This window comes from Scomber scombrus, chromosome 15, assembly GCF_963691925.1.
Source record: "Scomber scombrus chromosome 15, fScoSco1.1, whole genome shotgun sequence".
NCBI classification, from domain to species: domain Eukaryota; kingdom Metazoa; phylum Chordata; class Actinopteri; order Scombriformes; family Scombridae; genus Scomber; species Scomber scombrus.
In genome coordinates, this window is record NC_084984.1 from 16,919,645 (window position 1) to 16,939,777 (window position 20,133).

A 20,133-nucleotide genomic window follows, 5' to 3' on the forward strand; every position below is an offset into this window, starting at 1 on the left:
GAGAGAGAGAGAAATAGAGAGAGACAGAGAGAAAGAGAGAGAGACAGAGAGACCGAGAGAGAGAGCAGGTCTGACAGATGGATCACAAATGTGGATGAGAGTTCTCTTTCAAAAATAAATTACAGCAAAGTCTAGTTTCCCATATCCAGCAAGCTACATTCTTTCTCCTTAAATGACACTGAATTGAAGTGAGGATATCCAGAATTCCATTTTTTCTTTTCTTTATAGCTCATCAAATCGTTTTTCACTTTGGATGGATACAGTGAGTGAACCAGTCCTGTTTTATTACAGATACAGGAGTTTATTTTGAACACTGAGTCACATGTCTGAAACTTTTCATTTCTTAAGGATCCTGTCTCTGTCGTGCCTCTTTCAGTTCTCAAATGGTTTATTTGCATTTGAATTAAAAAAAACTGTTGGAAACTGCATAAGAACATCAATCTTGTATCTTTTGCTACGTGCTACATGTTGGATTAAGAAAGAATTGCTGAAAGATCTCCTCCAGACAAGCTTTAGGACATGTAAAAATCGTCGGCTTGGAATAATATGATATGGTTTCTTTCCACAAAAAAATAAAGAACTGTGTTAAAATTTCTTAAAATGACACATGCCCCCTCTCCACTGAAAACTACAGAATCTATGAGTATGCTAATATGGTTTATTTCAAAAGTCTAATCTCCTGGAGACACAATGAAAAGGGGCTGAAAAGATTCCACATCTCCCTTATTTGAGTTGTGTACTGATTTTCAATTGGATCCGAACTAGTTGTGATGTCACAAATGACACCCCTTAAACTCAGATTTACAGTGAGCACAGATAAACTTTCCTTCTTCAGCAGATGTACACAAAAACAAACTCGGCACATCCATCATTCTGCACACTGTGAAGCTCAAACATCCAACCGAGAGAAGAAGAAGAGAACCCCATTTCTGAGTGGACGGGGCGTTAATGTTCATTGTTCAAACAAATATTTTGCACGTCTCAAAATGTTTTTTCTCACAGCAGGTTTTTAGATCGCAGTTTAGATCATTTGTGTTTTCAGGCCTCTCCTTAAACAATGACGTATCATCATACCACCTCTGAAAAAGGTCCGTTTTTTGGCAAGGTTTAGAATACGTAACATTAAAATATGTTAATGATCTAAACCATATGGCCAAAAGTGTGCAGACGCCCAAACATTATACATGATTGTTGAACGTCATTCTAAAGAAAATCATGGAGATTCATCCCCTGCTATCTTCCGTTCTTCCAGGAAGAGTCTCCCCTTGTTGACCTGTACAGGTGTTTCCACTTAGGTTGACTGATTAGACCTCCTCTCTGCACTGTGTGAGTATGTATAGTCTTGGGCTTGATTGACAGCTCCTGCACACACAGCTGTTAAGGTGGGAAAATTTATGATGCAGTCAGACTGAAATTTGCTTTGCATTCGTTTCTATGTGGAACAGGTTGAGACACATTGGCTTTGTGCAGAGTTTGGTCTGGTTGAACTTTGCAATATCGAGCCAGAGAAGAAGAGATGCTGGTTGATTGTAGTGAGTGTAAAGACAGTGAGGAGAATAACAGTAAAGTGTTCGGTTAAATGCTATTAAATTCACTAATTCAACTTTGTGAACTGTTGTTGTTGGCTTGCTATCAGCACTATCTTCATTTTTACAACCCCACCCACAGTATGTTCTGTCCATCCTCTTCTTGGCTACACCACACAAGTATATTTCACCAGGTGGCTTTCAGTCTGACTGCAAATATACACTTTTAGCAGTTTTATTGCTACGTTGAATTCAATATTATGCAATTTCCAGCAATTTCCAGTATGTTTCCACCCAACTTTAATCTGGACAGGGGTCAAATCAGATACAGTGACGCAAGACACCTGTGTAGGTGTGCAGGGTCTTTAAAGGATAGGTTAATTTTCTATTCTGTCTTAAAACATCAGCCAGCACCTACATGAACATTAAAATACATTCAGTAATCACTCTTCCTGTTCTTACTGATGAATAGAAAGCCTCCTCCACCTACCCTAACAATGTAATGATGGACAGTGTTTTCCTGCTCAGCAAAAGTAGATTGTAATTTGTGACAAAAAGAGGCAATTTGGCATCAACTTGATTTGACTGAAGATGTGGATGGCTGTTGACTCATATTAGCTTCAAATATACTTTATTGCATAAAAAGAGGGCTGGAGGGCTGGTGCATTATGAAGAATGAAAAAGACTGGTGATGACTGAAAGAAACCAGCGTTTCCTGTGACTGCAGAAGACAGAAGACTTTTACATATAAATGAACGTCTATTGCATTCAAACCCTTGTCAAACAAGTTCACACAATGCTTAAACCTGTCGCTGTCAGATATCAGATCTCTTTGTATTTTCACAGTATAACAGAATTTTTAAATCTAGTGTCGGGTCTCACTGACGGAAGAGAGAGACAAAAGTCGTGCATATATACGTATATATATGTCTATGGTCCTGGACTCCTGCTTTTAAGTCCACTTCCAGTGACCACGACCTCTGCACTAAGATGTTTTGAGACCCTTCAACAACATCACATTTTTCACCTTACCACAAGAGGTCACACATTATTTTAAGTCATTGAAAGTTTGAATAAACGACTGATGCTGTCGTTTTCTGATGAGGCCGGTCTCTGTGAGGTTCTAGTCTGTTGTTGGGAAAATATATTTTGTTCTCAGGAAACCCAAACAGTCAAGAGGTTACTTGGAAAGACAAAATAATGCTGTTATTTTTCAGCTGTGAACCATCTCTGTATTTAATTTAAAAAAGAAAAAAAACCTGAAAACCCTTTACTTCCATGCACATCTCCTTTCTTCCCTCCCTTCTTCACAAAGTCTCTCTTATCTCTGTGTCTTTCCTCCGCCCCTCTACACCATCCATCCCTTCTCGCCTTCCTTCCTTCCCTCTTTTCCACTGGCTTCCCACCAGCTCATCATCACTCACCTTCTTTCTCCTCCTCCCTCCCTCCTTCTCCAACCTCTCTTTCTCTCTTTCTCCTCCTCCCCCATGCTCCCCCTCTACTCTTTTATCCAGACACAGACTTTCCCCCATCGGCGAGTCTGCAGTGTGCTGCCAGTCTGTGAGCTGGAGAGACACTCAGACGACACACACAAGAGAGGTCTTCAAAAACAAACTTTGGTTGCAACTTCTTGTATTTTTTTAAATTATTATTTTTCTGACAGTGGATGCCTACTTTTGCATTTCTTATTTCCTCTGAGGGTCGACTTGTGCACACAGAAAGCAGCAATGCTTCCATTCTACATTTTGACTTTTGCTGGTGAGTAGGTTTTAATGAGTGTGGCAGTTCTGGAGCATGAGGGCATGTTTCTGTCACTGCTAGTTGCTATGATTCATACTTACCATTCCCTTGCTCTACTTGTTCCCTTCTGTCTTTTTCTCTCAAAGTCACCATCCAAGCCGAAAACCAGCTGTTGCCAGGTTCCTGCAACTTTGAGTCCAACACCTGCGGATACACGTCAGATGCAGACTTTACAAGCTGGACCCTGCACAAAGATGGTACTGGGAGACTTTAATAGATACCACACTGCATCTCCTAATTTTTAAAACATTTTTTTTTGTTTTTTGTCCAGAGGCTTTTACTAAGTATTACTAAGTAGACTTTTCGTAGCAGTGCCAGGTCTCAGCTGGGATGTTGTAGTTGTTTTGGTGCTGCTTTAGTCCATATTACTGAAGCACACTGGTGAGAAGAAGCCCATCTGGTCTGCATTGATTCCAGCATCTCAGAACATCTGGAGTCATTGAAATAACACATTTAGGCATTCTGGGTTGGTACTGCAGTTGATGCAAATGAGCACTGAACACACCCTTATCAAAGTTATGTCACTGTCTATTTATGCAAAGTGATCAAAGCCAACAGATAACTTTGAATCATTTATACATGATTTAATACCGTGATCACCCTGTTCTAGAAATTACATAACATTACTAACTTCTCTCATCTGCTCTATGTGCTCAGATGTAATGCACATGTTGATTCTTTTGTGGAGATCAAAGTTGCAGATACCTCTCAAGACAGATGTGTCCTGTTGCCTCATAGAATCCTGTCACATAAATTGTGACATAACTTGGGGGTGTGCTTTTAGAGGCCCAGATCTTTAACCAGATCTCAGCCACACAAAACCAAATTCAACTGTCTTTCTCCAAAAACGATCCACCACAATCTGGGATGAATTATATACTAGTTCAAGTACTCATTCGATCAAAGGTGCAAACACTGGTCCAAAGCTGCCCTGAGTGGTAACTAGATTTAGTTCTCAGCATAAATGGCCCCAATCCACACTCCTAAACCGTAGGCAGCCATATGGACCACAGCCAGAGTACATTTGGTCCTCCTAATACCAGAACATACCAGAGCACCTCAGCACTGAGCTACAATCAGTACAACTTAACTGGTCACAAGATACATTTTTACATCTCTTATGTAATACCAAATGATTATTATTTTTAATTTTATACCTGATGTTACAAGCAAGTAACATCAAGTTAAGGTTTTTCTGAGCTCAAATACATGTTTCATGATCTCCAGCATTGAAAGCATTCAAACCCATTGTCACAGTTTTCATTTAAAGGAGCCTAGTATGAATATACATTCTCTGTTTTCTTCTTTAATGATCTAATGTCACATGATTGGAAATTTTGGATGTAACTGCAGCAATGATTTTTATTATAAAGTAATGTATCAATTGTTTTCCTATATAAATCAATCAATCATTAGGTTTGTAAAATGTCAACCAAAAGTTATCAAAGGCGACTGCAGTGTCTCAAATTGCATATTTTGTCTGAACAATAGGAATTAAAGAATCAAGTAAATTTGACTGCAATAACTAATTGATTAACTCACGCATCAGTTACCAGTTTTGACCCCTTAACTCCTCAAATTGACTGAATTACATTTTTGATTCATTTAAATGTTTGAGGCCTAATGAAATGAAACAGTTCTATATTTCACAATGATAGCAAAGATTAGGGGGGAAAAAAACAAATCTAATTTGTGCAGCACAACTTTTGTTTTTCATACTTTCCTGCCCTACTAATTATCTCATAAACCCCTCATGCCAACCTTCAAGTTGGCAATCATTAAATTAGCTGACTAGTGCTGATCGTTTCAGCATTATTTACTGCTCGCTTGGAGGTATTGAATGCACCACATTTCTGTATAAAAACACATTTTCCATCCTTGGATTAAAACACAGGGGGACCACTACACTTCAAAATGAATATCAAAGTTAACAACAACACAGCTGTTCTTAACATTACTAATCATAAAGATCTCTAATTTATACCCATTAGATTGGTGGAATGTGTCCTATTGCTCCAGCAGCCACAAAGCTTTTGTATCTACAGGCAACGCGTCCTAACAGACACTGGAAACCTGTGGAAAAAACAAGTTTTTCCAGCGGGATTCTTGCTCGTATTTGTCTGAAATTGCTCTGCTGTTGCAGCTTTTCCTGCAGTCTGTCTTCCCTCTGGAATACGTCAACTGCCTTTTCTTTTTCCTGTTTCCATCCTAGTTGCTATTGCCGCCGGCTTGTTAGGGTTAGGATGTAGTTAGTGCATTAATGGTGTGCTCAGCTCTTACTCATTTATTTTCCTCTCTCCTCCCCCTCAATGTGGTCTATGCAGTGCTGAAGCTCTAACAGAAATTAAGTCATGTCAAATACAGTGCCAGTCAAAAGTTCACTTGAATGAGAAAGTGTGTTCAAACCTTTGAATTTGAATCCTTCTGTATATTTGTCTATTTGTTTTTGTCTGGATTCAAATATAGCACTGGCACTGATTAAACCAAGATAGCATGTCAGTTTGAGTGTGTGTCATGGCAAACATTGCAATTTACTGGCAATAAAGGAAGAAAAACATCTTGAACTGGCTGAATTGAAGGTTAAATGAGCTCAGTCCTAGTGTGTGTGTGTGTGTGTGTGTGTGTGTGTGTGTGTGTGTGTGTGTGTGTGTGTGTGTGTGTGTGTGTGTGTGTGTGTGTGTGTGTGTGTGTGTGTGTGTGTGTGTGTGCGCACATGTGTGTGTGAATACATGTGTGTCTGTCAGGATATAGGAGCCCGGGGGCAGCAGGGCATTCCACAGGGACAAATAATAAATGACAGACCAGTAAGAAGAGCTCAGAGGCCCCTGAAGCAGAAAAGAAGCTTAGAGTTGCTGTTATGGTTGAAGTCGAGGTGGATTTTATATTGCATCAACTCAGAGAATCTTGACTTAAGATGTGAATCCTGATGTAAAATGTCAGTTTCCCTGATTTTGCTAATACTAACACAGGACGGATACACCAATTTCTTCAACAATGTTTTTTACTTTTAGTGCTAATTAGTCAGCTAAGTCATTAGCTAAGTTGACATTGTCACTGAGCATGTTGCCATGCTGATGTCAGCCTCCACCAATTCTCACTTATTGCTACTCTAATAACAAAAAATAGTAATTTACCACAGAACGTTTTGTGGTTTTGTTGTTTTGTGACATTGTGGGGTGATTCACTCACATATCATAGAACATGATTAGGGGCAAACTTTGCTTCACCTTATGTTAAATTACACTGCATTCACTGGGTCTCCACCATAGTCTTGATAGACATGATCATGTAAATAATGTAATTACTTCAGGAAAGTGAAAATGAGCTTTGCAAACACTGCTAGAAAGGAAGATCATATTGGACCTGCATGCAGTTAGCTGTATTATCAGCTCCAAAGTTCTGGTGGTGATCAGTCTTAACTTGTGCTAGCTTCTGTAGTTTTTTTTGTTTTGTTTTGTTTTATTTTGTTGGACCCACAGCTGGAAATAGATGATTTCACCTCTTTCAAGATCTGATATTTTTTTTTTTCACTTTTCTTTTAAGAAAGTGGCTGATATTCTTCTCATGGTTTGGGTTGAAGTGGTGTGGTTAAGGCAAGGTTAGGTAAAGATCATGGTTTAGGTCAAAACAGCAAAATGCTGTAAAAATGTTCCCTTTAATGGCACCAAAATGAAGTGACAGTAAAGAATGTGTGGTTAGTGGTCTATGAGAGGTCCAGCAATAGATTGTGGAAATCCATTTCGTACCAGTGGAACAAACTACTATCGGCACCGAAAACCAGCCTGTGGACGGCTGGCATGAAATCCCACTCTGTGTCAGTAGTTGGTAAATTGTTCTGTAGCCGGTGCCTTCTTCTAAAGCTCATAAATTAGTTGCTGACCACCTGATCTCTTAAAGTTTGATGGCTGCCTGAAAGCTAAAAAGAAAAGTATTCAGCATCCAAAATAGTAGTAGTATTGTTTAGGAAATTAGTTTAGACATTGTCGCTGAAATGACAGTTTTCCATTTTTTAAATCCCACACACCTCTCTGTTTCAGGACGTTTTGTTGCAGTGGACGCAGTCACGAACAATGACGACGAGACAGATGCAGACACTGTCATGCAGAAAAAAAACACTGGAGTCCTTCTGAGCCCTTTTCTGGAGCAAGGCGAGTGGAGCTGCCTGAGGATCGTCCACCAGATCACCGGGTCAGGGAGCCTGGAGGTCCTGCAGCGCACGGCAGGAAAGAGCTTTGACAAACCTCTGTGGAGCAGCCAAGTGCCCTCCGACAGCTGGGTCATCTCAAGCGTGGACCTGCAGAACAATACTGAACCTTACAGAGTAAAACAAATTATTTGACCTATTTATTTTATCTTATAATATGTTGGATGAAACAAACACTTGACAATTTAGGTATTCTTCCAGCCTTAAGTTTGTCCTTTGGGTGGTTCATTTTCTGGGGAGCTTTCTCATTCTTTTTTTCTCTTTAAGTTTTGAGGCTTATAGTGTGCAATTGGAAAAGTTAGCTTGATGGTAGAAATATAAAAGGTCAAAGGGTCACCAAAAATATTAGGATTCATCATTTGGTGACTATGAACAGTTTCAAGTTTCATGTAAATCCAGCCTTCAGTTTTTGACAAAATGATTGAAAACCTCACTAAAAGTGTTAGAAACCACACAGAAAAACACCTGACAAGAACACTGCGACACAAATTTTATTGCGTTGGGTACAAATTACATTACATTATTAATCAGAAAACTGTCTCACAGAGGGCTTAATGAGGGAAAGGAGGTCCAAAGTAATACATTATCCAGTTTGGGCTATAAGCAAACTGTCGGATTTCCATATGTAACCTACAGTACTTTAAGATACATCAAAGATATACGTAAGGACAGATATAGGTTGACATAACACAGAGAGGCCCAAATTGAGGCCAGTATGAAGTGTGTGGAGACCTACCCTACCCTAAATACACACCCACACACATTATCTAAACATAGTGTAGAAATAGTACAGCACATGTTTACATTATATGTGGTGGTAAAGCTGATTCTGACAAGGTCATGACCTACATGATGGTAAGCCAGGCCTGTTCTTTAAATGTGGGCCCCTTAGTGCATAAACATATTTCACTCTAGACCTGGGTGTGTGAGTGCTATAAGCTTCACATTGACAGGCTAAAATGTCCTGCCATTTATTCTCAATTAACACACACCCACCAGCAAATTCTCACGGCCTTGACCTCTTAGAAAAAAACAATGGCTCAACTTTTCACTTTTTAAATAACCGTCACTAAAATGAACATTGTTTAATGCTCTTGCTTTGGTTAAATCTTTAATTGAAGAAATAGTTCAACATTTTGTGAAACATATGTTTTGCTTTCTTTGTAAGAAGTTTTGAGAAGATACTAGTACCAATCTCACTTTACATATGGAAGTAGTTAGCTTAGCTTACTTTAGCTTAGCATAAATACTGGAGGCAGAGGCAAACAGCTAGCCTGGCTCTTTCCAGATAATACATCTAACACATCTAACATAAATGGTACCTCCCTCTAAAACATTGTTAAATGTATATTGTTGAATGAGCTTTAGAGGTCTTGGTAGATGGTAACCCTATTTTCCCTTTGAAGACAGCTGGGCTAGCTGTTACTGTTTCCAACATTTAAGATAATCTAGCTAATCTAGCGAAATCTGTTATCACAGAAAGCATCAAAGTATCAGTTTTTTATACATGGACCCAGACTTATTAAACAAAAACATTAAATAGGAATGGTTCGGTTTTTAGTGATGAACACTGCTGCAATTTTTTTTGCCTCTTTTACATCATAGTATTGGTTTTACCCCACGTTTACTGTACGGTTTCAGTTTTTCAGCCACCAGGGGGCAACAAAATTAACCTACCTAATGAAATACTATCTTTACCTCCCAAAATGATGTAATTTCAGTTGAAAAATGTTGCTGGACATAACACGGTGAGGGACAATGTTTTACTTAATGTAAACCTTTTTTAACACACATAATGATGAAAACGTTTCATTTATTCATCCAAATAAGTACAAAACACCTCTGGGATCATGCTTCAAGCCATACACACACACATATACACACACACACACACTCACACACACACACACACACACACACACACACACACACACACACACACACACACACACACACACACACACACACACAAATATGTAAAAGCTCTGACTTCATGTTTAAAAAAGGGTGTTTTTTCTTCTGCTTCGTCTTCCTATGTGTCTTTTTGCAGCACCAAAGCTTTCAAATTAGCTTGTCTGTGAGTTTCATGGGTGCACTCTTTCTGACCCTCCATGCGTTCCTTCACCTTCTATGATGTAATTCCTGTGTCAGCCCATATCACTTTGAGGGTATTACTGAACATATGTTTTTGATTAGATTGTCATCGAAGGTAAACCAGAGCAGAGTCCTGGGAGTAGCGTGGCCGTATTTGAGATCCACATCAGTCCCGGATACTGCTTGGGTAGGTGATGTCACACATTCATTACTCACACATCTTCCTAAAATTAATAAGAAAAAAATAATTCACATATGGATGTCTGGATGCAGACTAGCTTTACAACAGCATGAAAGCCTTGTACACTCACATCTGGTAAGTCTGTTGCTGATGTCTCGTTTTTTCGGTATCTAGAGTGTGATTTTGAGGAGTCTCACCTGTGTGGATACAGTAACCAGTGGAATGCAAATGTAAACTGGTACGTGGGAGGAGGTGGATCCCAGCTCCTTCAGAACAACATGCCAACTGATCACACATATAACAACAAGACAGGTGAGTGACATTTACTCACAAATGAGTCTTACAAAGGGGTTTTAGACATGCTGGCGGCGAGGCTCTAGATATGGCAATACTGGTTCAGTCCACCACTTTGGTCCAGAATGAAATATCTAAAGGAGTACTGTATTGCCGTGAAGTTTTGTAGAGACTTTATGACCCTCATACGATGAAAACTATTGACTTTGAGGATCTTCTTACTTTTTCCTGTCCTTTTTGAACAGAAGTTTCACTGATGATGGTTTTGAGTTAAATGCCTCAACAACTGTTGGATGGATTGCCATAAAAATTGGTACACACATTCATGTTCCACTCAGGATCAATTGTAATTAATGACCAAATATTCACAAAACTAATCTCCATCATTTTGACCCATATTTTATGTTTAGGGCTAATAAGCAGTCAATCATGAACATGGTAAACTTTACACCTGTTGCAGCACTGCCATCATTAGAATGTTAGAATGCTCATCAATTTTCCAAAACCTTATTATGGACACATTTAAATTTTGACCTCATGAAAGCACCAAATGGAAAGTCAGGGGATTGCAAAAATCATCAGGCTTCATCCTTTGGTGACCATGAATTTCTGCATAAAGTTTCATGATAATCAATTTCAATCCGTCTGAAATCAAGAGTTTTAATAGTTTTTCCCATGCTTGGCATTTTGACATATTTGTATTCCACAACCTGATATACATTTAAACTCCCCTTGCAGGTCACTTCATGTATGTGGACTCAATCTACGCCAAGACTTTCAAAGAAGTGGCCAAACTGGTGTCTCCCATGACGACGGTGCCCATGTCTGGCTGCCTGAGTTTTCAGTACCAACGCAGCGAGGATAGAGGGAACCTGTTCTCTGTTTTCACCCGGGACCGACTGGGTCAGTATCAGGAGCTGTGGAAGGCAGAGCCAGAGATCCAGAGCGACTGGATGCCTGGAGAGTGGATACCTGTACAGGTGGATCTTAAGGCACCGTACTTTGTACAGGTCAGTATGAACATATTATGTCAAATTAGATGTATGTGATGATGTCAAACATCAAAACTGATATCAAATCAAATAGGTGATACTAGAACATACTGTATGTACAAAATAATGCAAAAATAATGGAAATACGGGGAGTATCTTAAATCTACTAGACAGCCTGTGAGAGGATTCCATTTTGCTTTATTTTTTCTGTTTTTAAAAGTTAAAGAAAGAAATAATTTTGAGTTATTTGAGTTACATAGGTGTGTTACATGTGAAAATCTTGTCTTTAGGGTCCACCATAATCAGGTATTCCCCATTATATACATTATATCAGATTAATATCTATACAGTTATCAATAAAGAGAGCATGTTATGGCTCTTTTGCATGCAGTTAGGATAATTAACACTCTTCAGAGTTTAACTGCTAAAAGAGATATCAGTTCTGAATACCTCTTATAAAGTGAGGTCTGTATTCTTCCAATGAGAGACAGAATTTTGCTTCTTGTACTTATGCTCTTTGCTCCTTGTTCTATCTGAAAAATGTTGTAGCAGTTCATTTTTCATGGCTTTGAACCTACCTAGGTATGCTTATGCAAAATGCATAAAATGACTATAAAACAGTGGAAATACTCAAAGTTCCTTCACTTTTGCACAGATACATTTACTTTCTGTGTGAGGGTCTGCATCTGTGTGAGCATGATGTCATACAGCTATGTTTACGAGTGTCTGTCTGCCCCTCCAGGTGGTCTTTGAAGTGGCCTTTAACAGTCCACGAGGCGGACGTGTTGCAGTCGATGACATTTCCTTTTCTTCAGAGTTCTGCAGCACAGACACTGGTAAGCTGCAGCCAGCATTGTTAATTGTCAATTCTACACAGGTCTGTTTTAATGTCACAATTAAAATGGTCATATTTATGATATAATGCAGTCTGAGTGGACATCTTAAACCTCCAAAATATGAACATTTTAGGATTTTAAAAGTGCTATAAACCTTAATTTCCATTAGCAGCCACAGAAGAAGCTGCAATAACAATGAAACCTTTGGCAGATGAAACCTTGGAGGTTTACATGTAGTACAGCTAAAAATGTCAAGTTTGTCCCGGGGTTGGTGCTAGAGAATAAACCATGGGGTCAACTAAAAGGTTTCATCCCAAAGCTTGATTTGCTTCTTATTATGTGACATTTACATTCTCATATTTCCTCTGTAGAGTTTGATATGAGAATTTTGCCCTTATGGAGGCACCAGAGGAAAAGTCAGGGAGTCACGAAATTAAGGAGAAATCTTCCTCCTTACGATGAATATCCATAACAAATGTCATGTGATGCTTGCTCATAGTTGCAGATTTGAGATATCTTGCTATAGACAAAAGCATAAACCTTCCACAATATAATTATCATGTCGTCAAATACGAAACTCACTCTAACAAGAGCCACAAATCCTGTTGTCCATTCATATGTCCCACAGAGCCAACCTTTGACCCTTCCATCGCAAGCTGTGACTTCGAGTCAGGTTTCTGCCAGTACACACAGGACCAAGTGATCGCATCGTCATGGAGGAGAGTTTCTGTGAAGCCAAACATATTTAGGAATGGAGACCACACAACAGGAGCAGGTAGAAAAAGCCACTGATGATAGATTTCAGAACATTTATAACATTTAAACCCTCATTTATCTGAATAACTGATAAAAACATAGACTCAAATTACTTGTAGTGCCAAAATCATTGAGATTTATATGATGGTACTGCAGCTTTGTTGAGTGTTTTCTTGGGAGTTGGTGGAGAACAAAACAGAGAGTTAAAACGAGCGTGAATATTGGATGTACATTCCTCAGATGGACATAAACATGACTCATATGGAATGATAATGTTGCTGTGCGTACTGTGTAAACTGATGATGGCTGATGTCACATTATGAAAAGAGGACACTGACAGTGCACAGACAGGCAAGACAGAGCAGCACAGCACCATACAGCATCAAGTTATTCAGACCATCAGGGTGAAAGCAACAAACAAACACAAATCTATTGCTGTAATTTATGCCCATGCATGCTGCTCAGAGTAATCTCATTCAGCGGCTCCTCTGGCAGCAGCACAGTGTTTCTCTGTCTCCCACGGGAACAAATCTCACTGCAAACTGAAGCCAAAATTTGACAGCCCTGGATATAGTGGTGGCTTGTTTTTTCTGCCCCCTAGTGGCCGAAAATTATTCATGTTTTAAACTTAATCCTACAAACCCCACAGACCCCAAAGGTTTACTCTTTTTCATATCCCACAGGTACTTTAGTCTATCATTCAAGTTTTTTTTCATGACTTTGTCAATCAATTTATCCCGATTGACTCCATATAATTTCTGTTTTAATTGGAGATTTTAAAAAACACTAATGTATTATTATTGGTAGATATTTTCCTTTTACACAATATACAAATTGTAATTTCCAAAAATATTAATAATCTGCTTTTTTCAGATTACATGAATTACATAACTAATAATGTTTTAAGAAGAAATAACTTAACATTTTGCAATGATGGTGGTTTCTTACAGTCGTTTATTCTTTGGGTCCCCAGATAGCCAAGTCAGTAGTCCTTGTATGTTAAATTTGTTGGTTGGATGAGGGTTATAAAAATAATGTAACTTTTAGATGGTGAAGAACTGTTGAAAACCAGGTCAGCAGCAGGTGTTGGCAGTGCTGCGAACATTCATGGCCAGCAGATTCACAGGAAGAGAGAGTTTCGCAAGAAAATAAAGGCTATCTTCTTTTTCCAGGATCTTTCCTGTTGGCTCACTCCCGGCTGGGCCCGAGCTCTGGCTACGTTAGCCGCGTGATTGGTCCAATTCTTCCTGGCAACATGAAGTTCTGCCTGAGATTTTACTTCTCACTAAGGGGTGAGCGGTACTTAGAAACTCTCCAGCTCGATAGATAGGAGGCGGTTATTGACTCCTTTGCTGTGATTTATTTCACTGACTCACCAACCCAAAAATAACTCTGACAACTGCAGGTTTCAACCAGACGGAGCAGGCCCTCATCGTGTATCTGCAGCACAGCAGCGGCCAAGAGAAGATCTGGACTCTGGGGGAGAAATCAAGGGGAATCTGGATCGCGACGGACGTGACCTTCCAGACATCACAGCCTGCACAGGTCAGAGGAGAGGAAGCAGGGATATTGCTTTAGGGAGAATGGATGCTCACAATATGTGCGAATAAATGAACAAGAGGATAAGTCAAAAGGGAGAAAAGAAAGTAGGGGGAAAAGTAAGCAAACGAGGGAGAGAAGGACCATTCATTGAGTGAGGAAAGGAAAGAAAGGAAGACAAGAAGGAGCAAGGATGGAAGGAAGGAATAAACAAGTGAAGGAAGAAATGAAGGAAGGAAGGAAGGAAGGGTACAAGGAATAAATAAAAAAACAAATTAAAAAGGAAGGAAAGCACAGACAGAAAAGATGGAGGGAAGACATTAACCAAGGAATTAATTAACAAGAAAGTGAAGAACGATTTAAGGAAGAAACAAATGAACAAACAGACAGAAGAATAAATGAAGAATAGAGGGAAGAAATATTGTAAAAAATTGGATGAAGAAAGAAATGGACATACAAAAAACTAATGAAAGAAAGCAGAATTAAATTTAATAAAGGATATATCGTAGCAAAAAGGAAAGGAAGTAAAAAGAAACACTATTTGAGGCGATAAGGAAGAATCAAACAAGCAAATAATGAAATTAAAGAAATAAAGGGATAGATGAACAAAAGAAGGGAGCAAATAAGGGGAATTAAAATAATGCAGGATGGATATAATAAGAAAAGAAACTAAAAGTAGCTTTGGTGTTGGAGCCTTTACATTTCCTGATCTGTGATTTATTTGATGATCAAGCAGCTGCTGTGAAGAAGACGCAGTTTCATCGTCATCACGTGTCCTGCGTGATGAGAATACATTCGACCAGATGTCGTATGGCGCTCAAAGGCATTCCCCACAATGGCTTTTTCTTCTCCTTTCTTCCTCCTGCTTTAAAACACTTAACATTTGATTGATGGTTTCTTTTCTTCCTCACGAGGGATTTAAGTTTGGGATTTTGAGTCTCCCATAAATATGTGAGCGTGGAGCGAACTGCACAACAATTGCATCAAAGTGTCTTTTGTTTCAAAGTGGGGTTTCTTCTTTTTTTTTTTTGGTTCTCTTCAGGACTCATCTGTTAATGATTAATGCTTGTAGAAATGTACAAATTCCTCTGGGATAGCGATCCCTTCGCTCACTGTTTACCTTTTCTGCTCAGGTGGTTTTCGTCAGCACCTGCAGGAGCTTCTGGGACTGCGGCTCCGTGGCTCTGGATGACATCAACGTTAGCCTCGGAGACTGTGAGCTGGCAGCAGGTAACAGGGATAACTGGATTCGATTTGGAAATGGAGAAAATTTGCAACAAAGAAATCAAGCACCAGCCCAAACTTCTTAGTGACTCTAAGCAAAAACCACAAGGGTAGAACAGGCAAATTCCTTATTTGCTTGTTTGGGGCCCCTAAAGACTGCTAGGCCCCTCCTAGGTCGGCTAAGGTCACACAGCAATGAGATGTTTTGGCTTCAAGGATGCTACAGTACACTATTTGTTGGCGAATTGAACTCATCTTAAATAAATCCAGCCAGATGTTTCCAATCAGTCGAAGAATTCAAACGATCAATATTCCAGTTATCAGCCTGTTAACTGTCAAACTGTTACACACAAACCAAGTAAGCAACAATTTGTAAAAAAAAAAAAAAAAAAAAAAAGAAAACAGGGATTAAAACATCTGACTTTCTGATGATTCTTGCGGTAAGTGAGAAAGTGTACATTTCATTTTTGACTATAAAGGTTACATTATGGTTAAATTTAGATGCAGTCTAGAGCAAGATTGTCCAAACTCTTCCGTAAAGGGCCATGTGGCTGAAGGTTTTCATTCCAACCAAGCAGGAGCACACCAGGCTTGACTCATTTCATCAGCTGATTCGTGTACTCTTGATTGGTTGGGTTAGGGTTATGGTTAGGGTTAGGGTTAGGGTTAGGGTTAGGGTTAGGGTTAGGGTAACCCTAAAACTTGCAGGCACATGGAGCTTTATGGAATAGTTTGGACATGCCTGATCTAGAGGGATGCAGCCAAGTAGCAAATCAACTTGTTCCTTGTCTCTCCTTGTTTTCTGTCACCATCATTGGCAATCATTTTCTAATCAAGGCAAAAAAAGTCCCAAAAAAAAAAAGTTCCTGTCATTTGATAGTTGTGTTTATATATATATATATATATATATATCTATATTATTCATTGTTCTGTTGCAGGACTGTTGACGTTGTCTCTCCCGGGTAAATGTGACTTTGAAGCAGGCCTGTGTGGTTACATTCAGGACAAGCAGAAGGATGCTGCCGACTGGGAGTGGAGGAGAGGACCCACTCCGACCTCGTACACCGGACCCAGAGGAGACCACACCACGGGACTTGGTGAGGGCCTCTCCACTTGCACTCTTCTCCTTTAACCTGTTGCTGGTTTACTGAAGGTTCACAGAATCAGCCAAAGAAAATTGTGGATGCAACCTTTATCAATTATACCCCAAAACTATGGAACAAACTACTGATAGATATCAGGGAAGCAGCTCGCTAAATATGTTTTAAAAAAGCTTTAACTTTGTTTTATGCTGCTTTTAGGTCCTTTTAATATGAAGCACTTGGTGTATGTCATTTCTTTTGTTTTAAAGCACTTTAAGCTGCATTTCTTGTATGAAAGGTGCTATATAAACAAAGCTATTATTATTATTAGTAGTAGTCGTAGTATTAGTATTAGTATTAGTATTAGTATTAGTATTAGTATTAGTATTAATATTAGTATTAGTATTATTACGATATTTGGAAAGTTTGAGACTAATAAATTTAGCTTGACATTTTGGTAAACAGGCTTATTAATTTTTTGGCAACAGTTGATAAGAGTTAATAATCTCTTTGAATTAAAGCTCTGTGAATTTAAAACATGCTTGGTGATAAAACTGTTTTTAATTTGGGACTCACTATGTCCAAGAGGAGTTTTAAACTATTGTATTGTACAAAAAAATACACAAATTCTGCTCAGAATAACTGAAATTCTGCGTTTTAAACTTTTAAAGCTATACACAGACATACCTGTCTGCTTTTGATTGACAGGCTACTACCTGCACATGGAGGCGTCTCCCATGCTGCCAGGTCAGAACATTCGCCTGCTCTCCCGCCCTCTGAGGGGCTCCAGGGGGCTTCAGTGTCTGAGCTTCTTCTACCACATGTACGGCTCGGGCATGGGCCAGCTCAGCGTTCACCTCGACAAGAACGGAGAGGATGTGTTGCTGTGGCAACTGAGCGGGGAGCAGAGCATTGCCTGGCTGAGGGCCACAGTAGAGTACCAGAGTGACAGCCAGCATCAGGCAAGAGAGCAGCAGAATGTGTCCAAAGCGCTTTTTATTAGAGACAGTTTGGCTACTTCACATAGCAACTTTTCTTTTATGAATGTCTACATTTTTTATGGATGTCTTTTTCCTGTTTACTTCTTACTATTTATTTATAGACTAAGTCATAAAATTATGAAAAATATGCACCACGTGTTCCCAGAGCATTTAATGTATGACTTTATAAAACAAAGAATAATTAGTGAATTATTCTGACTTATTGAATAATTCACTAATTGTTTCCATGCTAATGCTTCTGAATGTTTTTGGCTTTTGACCCATTATTGTCAAAGCTGAAAAGATCACTCTAACCCTGATTAACAGAACCTTCCACCACTACTGTTTAGTGAACTTCTCAGTTTCCCATGAACATATTTTCTAACCTCATAAATATCAGGAAGACCCCTGACCTTCTTCTAGCATAATTCTTATACAGATTATTCTGGGTGCACATGAGCTGACTGGGAAGGTTTTTAGGCCTTGGTGGAGGTCTGCACATACTGCTAGGAGATTTATGAGCAGGGGTCTTCAAATTCTCAAGACAAGCTTGGAAAAAGGTGACACCCCCTACACCCCATCTTGCTTTACTTGATTAGTTTAGCTTAATTCCTGGATACTTATGGATGCTTAACTCCTGATTAAATTAATCTGATATTCGATACCACTGGCACTCAACAGTTGAGCCAAGATATGAGCTTGATATTGCTGTTTGACATGCCTCAGACTACACAAAAATGCTTAAAAAATGTCTGTCTAAAGGGATTTATTAGTCTCTGATTCTTGGAAAGTGAGAAAAACTGTCCTGAACTACTGTATCTGAACTATCTCTTCAACAAAATCCAACATATTTAGGCTATTCTTTAGATAACTAATGTAATATTTTTTCACTTCCATTCACTGAGCCTCCCATGACACTGTTTGGAGCTCCCTACTTTGACAACCTCTATTCAAGAGGCTTAAAAATGTAAGAGAAAAAGACACAAAAAACTGTTAACTACAAGTATACAAAGTAGGTAGGTTAAAATATAAATGATAAAATTGGGGGAAAATATATAAGATTTTGTCCTTTTTCTATCAGCTTCCAATGAAAAGTATTTAAACTATTATTATGTTTCATCCTTCTTTTCCAGATTGTGTTTGAAGCCATCAGAGGTACATCAGTTAGGAGTGACATCGCCATTGATGACATCATTTTGGAGGGTGGACCTTGCCCAGGTAAACAACTTGTTTATGATCCTTGTTGAACATGCTGCTAAAGATGAAAGGAGGAAATCATTTGGGTGTTTGTTTTTTGTTGTTTCCATGGCAGAAACAGAGGTCAGATCCACCGTAGGAACGTCCAATGAGATCGAGTAGAAGAGAAGAGGAAACAGCTGTGGAGGATGCATGAACCTTGTTTATTTGCACATTTCAGACGACTCAAAAGTCTCGCCAACTCCTGACTTTTTCTACATTTTGAACACGTAGGGATGTAAAAGGAAATCTTATTCATGTAGTTCTGTTTTCATGGAGCAACACATATCAGTGCTGTCATAGTCAGCATTTCTCTCTGCACTGTAGCAACAGAGGATGTTACACTGTGTTTTTTTCTTTACATTTATATGCATTAGATTAATGCTCATTGCTCAAATAAAGCGAGAAGATTATTCAACATGATTGCTGCTTTTTTTGTTTTTTTCAATGTTAAATACTGAATCTGGATACAGGAATACTTGATTTGACTGTCATCTAATGGGAATGCAACTTAACCAAAACACTTAACTGTATCACCACAAAGATCATGTGTGCATGTGCATCACACTGTGTACTCAGCAAAGTCCACTGATACTATGTAGTCGAAAACAAATGGATGTCTAAATACAGTATTAAGATTTTTCTTCATTGGAATGAAGCCTTAAAAATTAAAAATAAGTACAGTTTTGTTGACGTGGAGTTCAAATACTTTTGCCCATATATTTGCTCATTGTTGATTACCTCTGCTAAGACAGATATAAAATGATGAAATGATTTTGGACAGAACTCAACAGTAAACAGCAATTATTGTTTCTGGAGGGGACAACTGCTGGATGAGGTTGTCCCTGACTAAAGTACACATACAGTTCTTCTGTAACTATGCAAACTGTCAGACACAGAATGGGTAACATAAAGTCTGACTTAAAGATGACTCAGTGAAGCAGTATATGGAAACCCTGACATTTGATGCGAGGAAGGCCTATTGTTTCTGAGCGTGTCAAGCAAAGCATGGGTGATTTTAGAGGCATATATCAATATTTAAGTGTAAAAATAATCTGACAAAATAACTTTTGATATGTTGTTTGTTGATATATGTTTTTTCTTTTAATTAAACTAAGCTATGAATAGAGTGGGGCATTTTAATGCTTAAAATTGTACTTGTCAGAGCTCTTTTGTGAACAAACTAATATTGATGTCTCTAAATTACCTCAGACATATGTTAGGTTTTTCTTTTGGCTAATATAAAAGCTACTTCTACTTGAGACATAGCGCAGACATTTAAAAATATCTGAGAATGATAAAAGAAAAAAAGTTACTTTCTTGGTAGTAACTAGTATGGCTGCGGTGAAAATGACAGAAATGTAAATAATAAGTCAGTTTAATACCAGA

The 20,133-nt window shown here is 38.7% G+C and overlaps 1 protein-coding gene across 1 annotated transcript; it reads left to right on the forward strand.

The window, feature by feature from the left end:
• The first annotated feature begins 3,224 nt into the window (after positions 1-3,224).
• LOC133995397 (MAM domain-containing protein 2-like) lies at positions 3,225-19,393 on the forward strand. The gene is made up of 15 exons (XM_062434779.1): positions 3,225-3,284; positions 3,413-3,523; positions 7,364-7,647; positions 9,727-9,811; positions 9,980-10,117; positions 10,838-11,109; positions 11,834-11,927; positions 12,556-12,702; positions 13,856-13,975; positions 14,089-14,228; positions 15,356-15,452; positions 16,385-16,543; positions 17,237-17,490; positions 18,642-18,726; positions 18,821-19,393. Exons 1-15 carry the CDS (start codon positions 3,254-3,256, stop codon positions 18,865-18,867), a joined length of 2,064 nt encoding a protein of 687 aa, XP_062290763.1. The 5' UTR covers positions 3,225-3,253; the 3' UTR covers positions 18,868-19,393.
• Positions 19,394-20,133: the final 740 nt, after the last annotated feature.

Coding starts and splice junctions, on each gene's coding strand:
- LOC133995397 (XM_062434779.1), top strand. CDS start 3,254: ATGCTTCCATTCTACATTTTGACTTTTGCTG. Junction 11,110..11,833: donor AGGCACCGTACTTTGTACAG/GTCAGTATGAAC, acceptor CTGCCCCTCCAG/GTGGTCTTTGAAGTGGCCTT. Junction 17,491..18,641: donor AGAGTGACAGCCAGCATCAG/GCAAGAGAGCAG, acceptor CTTCTTTTCCAG/ATTGTGTTTGAAGCCATCAG.